This window comes from Bombus affinis, unplaced genomic scaffold (assembly GCF_024516045.1).
Source record: "Bombus affinis isolate iyBomAffi1 unplaced genomic scaffold, iyBomAffi1.2 ctg00000954.1, whole genome shotgun sequence".
In the NCBI taxonomy this organism is placed as follows: domain Eukaryota; kingdom Metazoa; phylum Arthropoda; class Insecta; order Hymenoptera; family Apidae; genus Bombus; species Bombus affinis.
Window position 1 is genome coordinate 1 of NW_026109463.1, and position 12,303 is coordinate 12,303.

Genomic DNA, 12,303 nt, shown 5'->3' on the forward strand with positions numbered 1-12,303 from the left:
CGCACCTTAAGACTAAAATACACAATATAAGTATGGCACAGAAAATCTTTTAAAATTTACGGACGACTATTTATGGTATTTAAAGGCAGCAAAGATAATAATTAGCTGCGGATTTTCCTCGAATCGTAGCATACAATATGGAATCTGATTATTAAAAATTACAGTGGAAATACAGTGGATTTCCATAAGATATTCGTGCTTGTGGCATTTTGGAAATAAATTCTTAACCCAAATGGACAACCTCGATATTCGAGAAATTTTGTGAAGCTGACATCAATGGCGATATGTACTGTTGTTGTGCTATCATCTCATAGTAAGCTGTATTGATTGCACTTCTATTCACGGAATTGATTTATTCCACACAAAAGTTGACAACAATAATCGAAAAAAGAAAAATATATTACCGCCTTTCACATCAGCATACACAAGCACATAGGATTTCACACGAATATACACACTTGTAAATTCGACGAAACGATCAAATTTAATTATTTTTCGATTTTTCGGGCATCAAGTACTACATCAAACGTTACACATCAAACGTTAAAATACGGCGAGCATACAAAATGTACAAACCACTCTAAATTAATTAACTTTGAACGTTATTGATTAATTAAAAAAAACCACTGTTGCGTTGAGTTTTACATTTTAAAAAGTTGTTATCCGTTTTTGCTTTGTTTAAAACTAAAAATACGACTACGTTCATTGTAAGTCGTAAATATCCCTTTTATTTATTTAAACAAACAGATATTTAAACAAACAATTTATAAATATATAATTTATTTACGTATATTTGTAATATCTGTTTTATAAATTTGTACAACCATTTATCCATTTATCTATTTTATTTGCATATAATTTTTATAGACTTTTTTTGTTTTTTTAAAGAACGAAAAATTGTGATTCTATTTTAAGACATGTCAGGCTGAAGCGATACGCGATATATATTTCTATTCGGATTTCACCGTCGTCGTAACCGATGCTATTGGAAACGTTTCACAATAGACGTCTTAGAAGCGCTTGCAACGTCCGTCATGTGTAAGGCTCTACCACTGAATCGCGGCTGCCATTTAGTGATTAAGGTCGATCACTTAGAGACGTTAATCCGCCATAATGGTGAGCAATACATCGAAGCCATTATTGAAAGCATAGTTACGCTTTAATTTCATCGATCTTATTCACAAATAGAAGTGTACAAATTATAGGATTTCCAAATATTTAGTTTAGTTAAAAGGAGATATGAAAATGACAGGTATATTCAAAGGATAAAACAGAACCGTACGATTGTAAAGTTTCAAATCATTATAACTATTTAAATTTGAAAAATCCTACTATATTTATACAATATATTTTTATTAAGAATGGAAGAAATTTCGAAAAATCCGCCAACAATTTTTGCTGTCGTCTTGAAGCACACCATATGTTAAGCTTCTTCGTCGTTACAAATTTTATCGCGGATGTAACGAATGTTTCGAACATGTAGCACGCACGCGTCAACGCCTACATTTGGATTTTAAATATATGTTTTATGCATTAAATGTATTTGTACTTTCTTGCGCAATTTCTTTTAATTTGTTACGATATGGAGGGTTTAATTACGTTTAAGATATCTATCTGAATCCTTTAAATTCAAAGTTCTTTAAAAAATTACGTTACGTAAAATAATCGTTTTTCCACTTTATTGTATCATAAAATAGTTACTTAAATTCATATTACTTAAAGAATCTTTCTACAGAAAGAATAAAAAAGAATAAAATCCTATATGTTAAATTTTACGTGGTTGATGGAATACATAGCGATGACGAGAACTAACTACAGACAACAAGAAACTATTAGCGAAGGCAACTGGTGACTATGAATGTTGTCTCTATAATATGTGGCGACTAAGGAGAACAACTACCAACTACGGATAACAAGTAACAACCAACTGTCTCGTTTCTAAGAGGCAACTAACTTGCAATTATCCCCCTTTGATGGTTTCTGTAGCGTGATATACGTCTTGAACGTAGTTAAAGAATATGGTCGCTGCTGAATGGCGATTTGACAGCAAGGCGATCCCGCCAGTTCAAAGCTTGACATTGCAAGCTACCGAAAACCATTAATTAACCATCTTGTTATCGAATATCTAGCTTTCAGAAGAACCCTTGTGATATGATATGACGTCATGACATTTTTATGACGAAGATGAACAAACACCGACCTCTAACGAAACAAATTTTTATTAAGTGCCGTATGTGGGTTGCAGGCCGGCCAACCAAGGAAATTTATCGAATGTATAAAGTAAAATATATACGAATATATTCGATATATCATAAAATGCCCGCGTTATATCGTCTAACAGCATAAAGAAAGCTGAATTTAAGGAATTAAAAAATTGAAATACCAATTATAAGAGAGTTAATTAAATTCAAACCTATCGATGGTCTCATAAAGACCTATATTTCCTGGAAATTGATATCTTCCGAATTCTAAATTCTCCTTAGAAAGTATCATAGAGAAAATATGAAACTTGAAAAGTACATCACGCTGATGCCTCGATAAACCGTCGTGTCGATAAATCCATGTGTCCGAGCGATGAATTTTCCCCAAACAACAAAAAACTGAAGGGAAATCTTCTTTGAAGAACGTGACAAGGTAGGGGAAGCGGGAACAATGATCACGCGATAAACTGATGGTTTATGTACATATAGAACGAGTGTTGCGAGAGAATTATCGAGAAACAAAAAAAGAAAAAATAATCGTTGGCCGGCGCGACTATACGCTGTCGACGGGCAAACAGCGACTGAGACTAACTGAAACGAACTCTGTCACAGTATGAGCACGGGCTGCGTTCGCGGGTCGATCGAACACGTTCTGCGCCTCTCCTCGGCACCGGCGTCAAAGCCACCCCCGATGGCTGCAACGCACTGGTGCACTTGCAACATTAACCACTGGTCCTTCCTTTTTCGTGTGATATTATACCAGCATCTGTGATGCCATTTCAAAGACCGCAATCAAAGCATTAAATGCCAGATTAAAGCGACGCGATAATATTACCCCAATATTCGTCCGTAAATGTTACCGTATAGATGTTTAATTAAGCATTATTATGCTTCGAATAATTTACTATCACATGTTCCACAAGAAAACATATGTTTCACTTTTCCCCGTAGTATGATTGTAATTTATAACAAATATTTATAATTTATAATTTAAAATATTTATAATTCATTGAAAGTATCTTCCTGTCACGATTATAGGCGTAAAATGTCAAATTAAAAGTAAAAAATTAAAAACATATGGTATCCCGAAACCAAACGTACGACATGGCGAATCACGATGATACGATAAAAATTGATCTATGTCTTGATTTATTCAAACAGAACGAACTTACTCGAACTTTTCCAGAATAAACGATTTATTCGATAATATCCGTCACCAGCTTCTCTTCCTTCAACGGTAACAACTGACACCGAAAGCTCGAGAGACCCGAACGGTGAGACGTACCCAGAAGCAATGCGGTTACCTGGGCAAAGAGTCCCAAAGACTAAGGACGTGGGAAATTTCGAGAAACGGAAATGGAAACTGGAGTGGCGCGTCAATCAGCACTGACGGAAACTAATAAAAATGGAAAAAACCAAACTAATTCGTTTCACAAATTATTAAAACGATATTATTCAAAATTTCACTTGATTTTCTCACTGCACACATCAATATTTGTCGAAACATCAATATTAAAAAGTTAATAAAAAAAATATCCTCTTTCTTCATACCTGTCTTTCTCCCGGGCGGCGAAGGAATACTAGAATGTTCGAGAACAACGGATACTTTTTGATTTTATCTCAATATCAATTTCAATCTTTTTAAACGAAATATAATGTTCTTCGTTCGATGCTAAAGGAAACTGAGAAGAAACGTCGAAAATTCATTAATAAAACGAATTTCCTTGTTTCTGTGAGATAATAAACTTGATATACGTATTGATTTTTAAAATCAATATAGCTAACCAATGGGCACACTTTTAACAAGGCTGATGGAACGTACCAAAAATCTTTCAAGGTGGTCTTGGCAACGGAAGAGTCGAAAATATGAGAATTATAAATGAAAAATTCCAATATTTTACAGCTGGCAACGATAAAGAACTCCAGATATTCTCCTAATTAATTTACAACAAATTCGCGTATATGATCGATAGCTGACGTCATTGTGTCCCACAGCTCTTGTAAAACGATAAGAATTTCCTGGAAAAGCTTGTAACCACGAAATGAAAAAGATGATAAAACTTCTAACAAGAGTACTGAGACGAGCAACTTTGTACTTACCCCTTCGGAGTAGGGAACGTGATTAAACGTCCGCGAGTTCGAAACTTTTGTAAGTCACTGCACGGCCGCTGCTTATGGTGGAAATGTAATAGATATAAGTACAGAGCGCGTGAGCGAACTAAAAACGCGATATAGGGATAAAGAGAGAGACCGTTCCGTCCTTCTCTAAAGCCCGCGTACTTGTACCGGAAATATGTAACAACGGTAAACGAGCGCCGTCAGTGTCCACTAGTGTGCATGCCTGATTAAACAAGGACAGAAAATGCTTATATATAGCCTTCTCTTTCTATTTCCATGTCGTATCCATCTTACTATATAGTAGACAGGACTCGACTGTTCCATCATTATATTCGCACCCTGCTTATGTGTGCGAACAAATCGTTCGTCTCCTGTTTGATGCTCAATTTTCAACGGAGTTGAAGGGAAACTTTATAAGAGAAAGAAAGTTACGGATTGTCTCAAAGTGATAAACGAAAATTCTCGTAACTATCGAAAAACGATAGTCAATACAAGGATATCATTATCACATTTAAAACTATCACAATGAACGGTGAATCATCGCAGCAAGGTACCACAAATAAGATATCTCAATCTAAAGAGGTAAGGAATATTCTAGATTTTGCACTTTGGAACTTCCATGACAGTCATGAGTGTGTTTTGTCATTGATATGCCATATTGCGTTTTTCACAATTGTTGTTCATTTTTTGATTGATTTTATATCTATGATTTGTATTTGATTTTGTATCTATGATTTTTTCTTTCGATAATTCTTATAATTATTGTCAATAATTAATTATTTATAACCATTTACGCTGTATTATATATCATTAAGATTTATCTTTGCGCGTATCAAGATAGTAGATAACAAAATTATGTGTAACAAATTTATTAAACTCGCAATGTAACAGAAAATTGCATGAAAATCTTTATATTATTAATAATTATTGTTAATAATAAAAAAAAAATAAATGTCGCATTAGGAGGAGAGTCATACTTCGGAACGTAATCGGAACATATTGTACCTTATATGTGATTATTTGGAACGCAATGGGTGAGTACATTGCAATTTAGATATCTTCTCAGTTGCAATTTTTTTCGAATAATATCGGTGACCAATCGAAATAGAAATTAGTGCGGAAAGAGGGGAAGGAATCAAAATTTGAAAATCGACATCGATAACTCGGTTGTTATAGAATAACTCAATCGATAACGTAGATAAACTAGTTATAAATGAAAATATATTTAAATTCAAACTTTAAAAATTAGAAATTAAAAAGCAGAAGGATAGAAATAGAATAGATAGATAAATAGAAAGGATAGAAATAAAACAGTTGTCCCAATTGATGATTATCGTATAGTGTGTACTCATAGCATAAAATTTGTTCAATGAATTAAAAATTATATTTTTTAGATATGCAGACATTAGCGATGTATTAATCCTGGAAGCTCGTCTATCTCGGAAATATCGAGTCTGCGACAACGTCAATTTGGAAATTATTCTTAGAGAATATGAAAATTATTACAAGATGAAATTCCAAAAATATCCTATATTGTGCAAGAAAATAACTGAAAAGGAAATAAAGACGAGGGAAATGACAAATGCGAACAAAGTGTAAGAATTTAAATTATTTAACACTATTCAACTTTCTCAACATATTCAACGTATCTATTACAATATCATTCAATCTTCAAAGAAGTAGTAAAACGTGTCAAATCTGTTAGCAAACAAACGAGAAGTGAGTCTGTATCTGGGTCTGTGGAAGGGAGGAATGCACAACAGAAGATGAGGGGTGATGCTACGGATGATATTAATCTTGCAATAACAGTGACACCAATTTCTGCCAATGAAAACTATGGATCTTCATCACAAGAGCTATTTAACGTCTCAATGGAACAATTCAGGCAATCAAAGATATCAAACTGTGCTCGGCACCTTTATATAGACAATCCAGAATTGCAGAAGATTGCTGAAGACATTTTATCCGTAAGTTATTTTCAATTAATATACGTATTGTAAAGCTTTTTAAAAATAAAATACCTATCCTTGGATAAACAATATCCAACAAATGTATTGTTGTATATATCCACTGTATATCCAACAAATACCTTGGATAAACAATCCACTGTATATCAATATCCAACAAATGTATTGTTGTATATATCCACTGTATATCCAACAAATACCTTGGATAAACAATCCACTGTATATCAATGACACAGGGATTTCAGTAAAGCTTTAAATAATGAATTACATAACACTCAAGGAAATTAATACGGAGATTATGCACCATTTCATCTTTGTATTGTCGCAGGAAATCATACTGAAAAAATTTAATGTATATTGGGACAACATTGCAGGCCTAGAGGAATGTAAATCTGCCATTAAGGATGCCATTGTGTATCCCCTTAAATACCCTATCTTGTTTAAAGGCCCATTTGCTCCCTGTAAAAGTATTCTGCTATATGGACCACCTGGTACAGGTAAGATACTCGTATTTCTTTCATTCCCATACATGTTTACAAGCAATTATGAAATAGGGAAGACGATGTTGGCGAAGGCAGTCGCAACAGAATGCCAATGCAACTTTTTTAACATAACGGCCAGCTCATTGGTGGACAAATGGAGAGGTGATTCCGAGAAGTATATCCGTGTAAGTTGATTTCCTTTGTCTATGAAGAAGAGATTCTAGGTTTAAAAAGATTTGTTTTTATTTGTCGTCATTCATATATAAATAGAATAGTTGTTTGGAAAACGAAATGATATTACGTTCGTGATGAAACAATGAATTTAAGGAATTTTGAATATAATATTTAATAAATAATAAATACATTTGTTAAACTGAACAGGTTTTATTTGAACTTGCCTATAATAATTCGCCAACAATTATTTTTATCGACGAGATTGACTGCATAGGAACAAATAAAGGAGTAAAGTATACATTGTCTAAATCTGCAAAGACATTCAGATCAGAACTTCTTTTTAGATTGGATAGATTAGTAATTAACAGAAATTCTGATGTAGTTCTTTTGGCCGCATCTAATTGCCCTTGGTATGTATATCATTTATAGCTATTTCAATGTTTTCTAAGTAGAAAATATCTTAATATCATAATTATTCATTATCTTAATCTTAATTATTGTGTTGTTCGGAATATTCCTTCGTTATTATTAATATAACAGAACAATAATATTTATTGTAAATATATTATTAGGGATATTGATGCAGCATTACGCAGACGCCTTGAAAAGAATATATACGTATCATTACCAAACGTAGTTACTCGATTTGATATGTTCAAATTATACCTTAGCAACCGATTATTAGAGAATATGGATATTGTGAGTCACATAATAAAATCTACTGAAAAATATTCTTGTGCGGATATAAAATTGCTTTGTACGCAAGCATGGCAGCTAGAAATGAATCCAATATTGAAAAGACTTGAAGAAAGAGAAACATCTATTACGACTTTGAAATATGAATTAAAGAATTATAAAATAATAGCAAAATTGTTAAAAAAAATGTCACCTACAGTTACGAATGTGGATAGATATGAAGCGTGGAAAAAATATGTATGCCAAGACAAGATATTTTAAAAAATATAAATGGTTATCATATAAAAATATAAAAATATAAAAATATAAAAGTATAGAAATATAAAAATATAACTCTAATCAATACTAAAAAATAACGCTCTTGAATTATTTAATCTCGTGCAAAAGAATTACTATAACTTATTACGCTTTGCGCTTTCAATAGTCAATCAACAGAGTTCAGTCTAACGAAGAAGTTCCCTCCTACGCTAACGAACTGTCCTGTTTTTGCGTCCAGGCTTTCAGGACATAAATTAAAATATCGTACATAGGCACAGCGTAACAGCGGCTTAAATTTAAGTTACAATAATAATCTTAAAAAAAAAAAAAAAAAAAAAGAATGTAATAATGCATGGCTATGTCGTACCGTCGCGTATCGGTACTTTTGCCTGTATCCACCCTACAATCAGAATTCAGCGTTTATTCTGGAAAAAAATCATGTAAAAAAAAAAAATATGTAAAAAACCTGGAATTAATAAACAAAGATTTAAAAAAATCAACAATTAAACAAGGGATTGAGATGACCAACCCCGGTCACGCTGCGAACTTCGAACGCGGAAGAGTGGAGCCGTGGCCATGATGGGTGATTCCAGGAATCGGTCGCGTATGGCAGGATCTGCCATGCTTTACCGATCCCAGCCGCGCCGATTTCCGTCAACAGGCACAGTAACGGAGATATTTGGAACAGAAGCAGCCGCATATTCGTCTATCTGAAATTAAAGAGATGATTTCATGTAGAAGATACAAATTCGTTCCCTGATATTGAAATGCCGAACACGAGGAAAATGAGACATGCAAATGACAAAGTCGATGACCAATAGGAAGATGACATAAACAATTGTAGATTGCAAGGAAAATTTTGAAAAATGATACGTGTTCTAATAATAGAATATAAATGATAAAAAGGAGAATGTAATTGCCATTCTTCTATGTATTTTAATTTATGAGACGTAACTTCTGAATGACCTGTAATAGCTTTAAATACATTTACTGGAACTGGCCAAGCATAGAAAAAGGAGGCTTAAAAGAGAAAAAAAGGGAATAGATGAAATCGTAAATTATCAGTCTAAATGATAATGTGAAACCATGAAAGCACCACTATGAATATAAAATGATCCGCACTACTATCTACTTCATAGTATACTCTATACGTTTAAAATGCTTCATTAGAAGCTTAAATCTATCAAAATACAGCTCCTAGGGAAATGTAAACTTTCACATGAACACATAATATCGATTTTCTGATTGAAACGTATAGGCAGATATATACTAGCATAAACCACCTTCGGCATTTGGCTGCATGGTGCAGCACTACTCTCTCTGGGATATCCTAGCCATTTTCGGCATTTGGCCGTATGGTGTAGCACTAGCTCTGTAACATAGAAAACCATAGGCGTCAGTTCTTGTTATTTCCTCTCTGATATATGTTTACTTTAATGTCACTTATTCAGGCGCTTGATATATTGTCGGAATGAAATTTTAGTAATGTGCAAGTAATTTTGAGTAGATTAATAAAGTATAATAAGATATTAGATTCATGTATGTACATTACATATTAACGAAATTGAAACTATGTTTTCAAGTGACATCAATCTTTATGTCTAGTATATACATGTGTATTGATCTATAAGTCAGTGTTAAAATAACAAATAAATGGCAGAAGAAGGAAAGAAGATTTCCTTCGGTTTTGCGAAATCTATTAAGAAACCTGTGTTAAAAAATGCTATTCCACAAGAAAAAAAGAAAGTTGATTACATTGAATGCCTTGATGAGAAAGGTATTAAAGTAATAGGGTGAGTTCAAAAAGTAAAATTTTTAATCAAGAAACATATAACTTCAACCTATCCTATAAAAATCACCAATAGCGGAATATATATATTTGAAAACAATTTTTTTATTTCAGTGAGGAAGAAAAAAAAGATGAACCTCTAATTATTCCATTACTAGGTTCAAAAACCTGGCATGATAGATTTGTTAATAAAATAGATGTAAACATTTTCCTTCCGAAGGCAGATAAGGAAAAGGTAGGAGACGCTAGTGTTAACGAGGCAAAATCAAAGCTATCTAATGGAAAAACATCGCCAATAATATCAATAAAGAAAGAGCCAGTTGAAGATAGTGAAAATAAAGTTGTTACTTTAGAAGAGCAAGCGACAAAGGAAATCATTGAGGAACTTAAGTCAAAGAATAAATATGAAACTAAAACAAATGATTTAACTTTACCTTTAGTAGAAGATGAATCATTAAGAGGCAAAGAACAGGTACGTTATCAACATATTGATGTGCGATGCACAGATGTATTACATTTGCATATTATAAATATCGTTTTGTATTTTTCAGTCTACGTTAGAAGATTATGAAAAAATTCCTATTGATGCTTTTGGTGTAGCAATGTTACGGGGAATGGGATGGCAACCAGGAAAGGGAATTGGTTGAAATGAAAAGTATGAATTTTACTCTGGATTAAATTAATTGTATGTATTTAATACATCACTTATTGGAAAGTAAACAGAGAACATCATTTTTTATTTCACAATCGTTCATTCTAACTATTACAGATTAGTAGCAGCTGTCATACCAGAATTACGACCAAAAGTAGCATCGCAGAAGAAAAATACAGATTCCAAAAAAGAAGAGGAAGAAGTTAAAATCGAGAAAGGAACACTTGTGAAAATTATAGCTGGAAAACAAAGTAATAATTATAGTCAAATAGAAGGATTCGATGATGATGCTGGAAGGCTCATAATAAAACTAGCTCTTGGTGGAAATATAATATCTGTAAATGAATTTATGGTACAGCCAGTGACTAAATCAGAATATTCTAAGAACTCAAAAGTTCAAAGTTAATATGAAGTGTTAGTTTTTCATTAAGGGACTTTTAAGAAAATAAATTTGAATTGACATATACGTATAAAGACATAATCGGACATGTAGAAAAACTAATTCAAGAGTACCTGTAAGTGTGTTGTTGCATGCAATTTTTTAAAGGTCCCTTCTATTTTTATACAAAATATGATAAATGTAGAGGTTTTAGCTCTCAGTATTTTATGGGGTTAATTTCAGATACAAAAAAGTATGAGGAATATAAGGACAAGGAATCCAAGGGACTCGAGCAAAAGATGGATAGAAAAAGATCAATGTCCCCTGACCCCGAAGACGGTGAAGATGGTGACAAAAGTAGTAATAAAAGAAAGAAAATCGGAAGTACGATGCACAATAAGAACAAGTATGATAAAGTGGGGGATAAAAAATCAGAAAGACGAAAAAGGCGCTCCGAATCTAATGATGACAGCGATAGTGATTCTGAAAAGAAGAGACGGAGAGAAAGAAGTAACTCTAATAGGAATGATTCTTATAAATTAAAAAGATTGAAAAAGTCAAAGAAACATAAGAAGCACGATTGTTCATCTGAAAGATCAAGTAAAAAACATAAAAAGAAAGACAAAGAAAGAGAAAACGTTAGAGATAAGAAACCCAGAGATTACGCAGACAGAAAGAAACACAAAAGACGAGAAAGATCAAGATCTCGATCATTTAGTAGGCAGTAATATTTTCCAGGAACGTATTCGGTCATTTTACTTTCAAGATAAATTGTACAATTTTATTTATACAGATTTTATAATAAAGTGTATTTTTACAAAATATTATATTTCTTTTCTTACCCTTAACTGAAAATTACATTTAATTATAATATGTAATAATGTTTACAATTACATCAAAGTTAATGTCCTAAACTTTATCAATAATTATTAAAAATCCCCGCGTATTGTTTACGTAATGTTGATATCGAGTAGTAACATACATAACCTCAAAGAACATTATGATACTTACGAACATCGCTAAACAAGTAGTGCGAACGATGTCGAGTAAGTATTCACTATGTATAAAGTATTTATAGGTAAAAAGTATGGGAAATATATAACCGAGTGTATTTAACTTTTCCAACATTTTAGCATTTCGCTTGGCGTTGGTACAACTTCAAGTAAATGAAGTAAAAAGCAAAAATGTAGAGCGGGCAGTTTCCTACATTTCCAGCGCGAAAGAGCATAATACTGATATTATCGCTCTTCCTGAATGCTTTAATTCACCATATGGAATACGTAATAATTTGTTTCTTTTTCTAATAATTTATTATATGTATAACAACTATATAGAAAAAAGTAAAAGTAGACAAATTACCTTATCGTTTATACTTCCATAAAGATTGTGAATTGACTCGAGAATATAGAATTTCCCCACTTTTATGATTATCGTGATTTTTGTATAAATATATTTTTTAAGATACTAATAATTAGGTATTTATAAACTAGTATTATCAATTATTTTGTATTTATAATTCCACCTATAGTAGTTAAAAATTAAAGTTAGTTAAAATCTAACTTTATGTTTCAAAAAGTACTAGCAAAG

The 12,303-nt window shown here is 32.4% G+C and overlaps 2 protein-coding genes and 2 long non-coding RNA genes across 13 annotated transcripts; 3 read left to right on the top strand and 1 right to left on the bottom strand.

The window, feature by feature from the left end:
- The first annotated feature begins 2,691 nt into the window (after window positions 1-2,691).
- LOC126928439 (uncharacterized) lies at window positions 2,692-3,408 on the top strand. Its single transcript, XR_007716663.1, has 2 exons — window positions 2,692-3,151; window positions 3,240-3,408. It is a non-coding gene; the product is annotated as an uncharacterized LOC126928439 (long non-coding RNA).
- A 2,075-nt stretch (window positions 3,409-5,483) lies between these two features.
- On the top strand, window positions 5,484-8,237 carry LOC126928436 (katanin p60 ATPase-containing subunit A-like 2). The gene is made up of 6 exons (XM_050744163.1): window positions 5,484-5,914; window positions 6,025-6,286; window positions 6,615-6,783; window positions 6,841-6,953; window positions 7,150-7,352; window positions 7,515-8,237. Exons 1-6 carry the CDS (start codon window positions 5,829-5,831, stop codon window positions 7,897-7,899), a joined length of 1,218 nt encoding a protein of 405 aa, XP_050600120.1. The 5' UTR covers window positions 5,484-5,828; the 3' UTR covers window positions 7,900-8,237.
- LOC126928438 (uncharacterized) lies at window positions 7,992-8,847 on the bottom strand. Its single transcript, XR_007716662.1, has 2 exons — window positions 8,426-8,847; window positions 7,992-8,321 (listed from the first exon to the last, which is right to left on the bottom strand). It is a non-coding gene; the product is annotated as an uncharacterized LOC126928438 (long non-coding RNA).
- A 625-nt stretch (window positions 8,848-9,472) lies between these two features.
- Window positions 9,473-11,540, top strand: LOC126928437 (G-patch domain and KOW motifs-containing protein-like). Of its 10 annotated transcripts, none has more exons than XR_007716653.1 (5): window positions 9,473-9,689; window positions 9,800-10,157; window positions 10,237-10,370; window positions 10,455-10,852; window positions 10,960-11,540. XR_007716653.1 is itself a non-coding variant. In XM_050744166.1 (4 exons), the coding sequence occupies exons 1-3, from the start codon at window positions 9,550-9,552 to the stop codon at window positions 10,330-10,332; spliced, it is 594 nt and encodes a 197-aa protein (XP_050600123.1). In that variant the 5' UTR covers window positions 9,473-9,549; the 3' UTR covers window positions 10,333-10,370; window positions 10,455-10,855. The 10 variants fall into 10 exon arrangements, 1 of the variants encoding a protein (XP_050600123.1); XR_007716658.1 differs by having other exon boundaries at window positions 10,455-10,738; window positions 10,931-11,540; XR_007716657.1 differs by having other exon boundaries at window positions 10,455-10,738; window positions 10,938-11,540.
- Window positions 11,541-12,303: the final 763 nt, after the last annotated feature.

Excerpts from the sequence above, each read along its gene's own strand:
- LOC126928436 (XM_050744163.1), top strand. The coding sequence starts at position 5,829 with ATGAAATTCCAAAAATATCCTATATTGTGCAAGAAAATAACTGAAAAG. Across the intron at positions 6,784-6,840 it reads ATATGGACCACCTGGTACAG|GGAAGACGATGTTGGCGAAG; the intron begins GTAAGATACTCG and ends ATTATGAAATAG. Across the intron at positions 7,353-7,514 it reads GCCGCATCTAATTGCCCTTG|GGATATTGATGCAGCATTAC; the intron begins GTATGTATATCA and ends ATATATTATTAG.
- LOC126928437 (XM_050744166.1), top strand. The coding sequence starts at position 9,550 with ATGGCAGAAGAAGGAAAGAAGATTTCCTTCGGTTTTGCGAAATCTATT. Across the intron at positions 9,690-9,799 it reads AAAGGTATTAAAGTAATAGG|TGAGGAAGAAAAAAAAGATG; the intron begins GTGAGTTCAAAA and ends TTTTTATTTCAG. Across the intron at positions 10,158-10,236 it reads CATTAAGAGGCAAAGAACAG|TCTACGTTAGAAGATTATGA; the intron begins GTACGTTATCAA and ends TGTATTTTTCAG.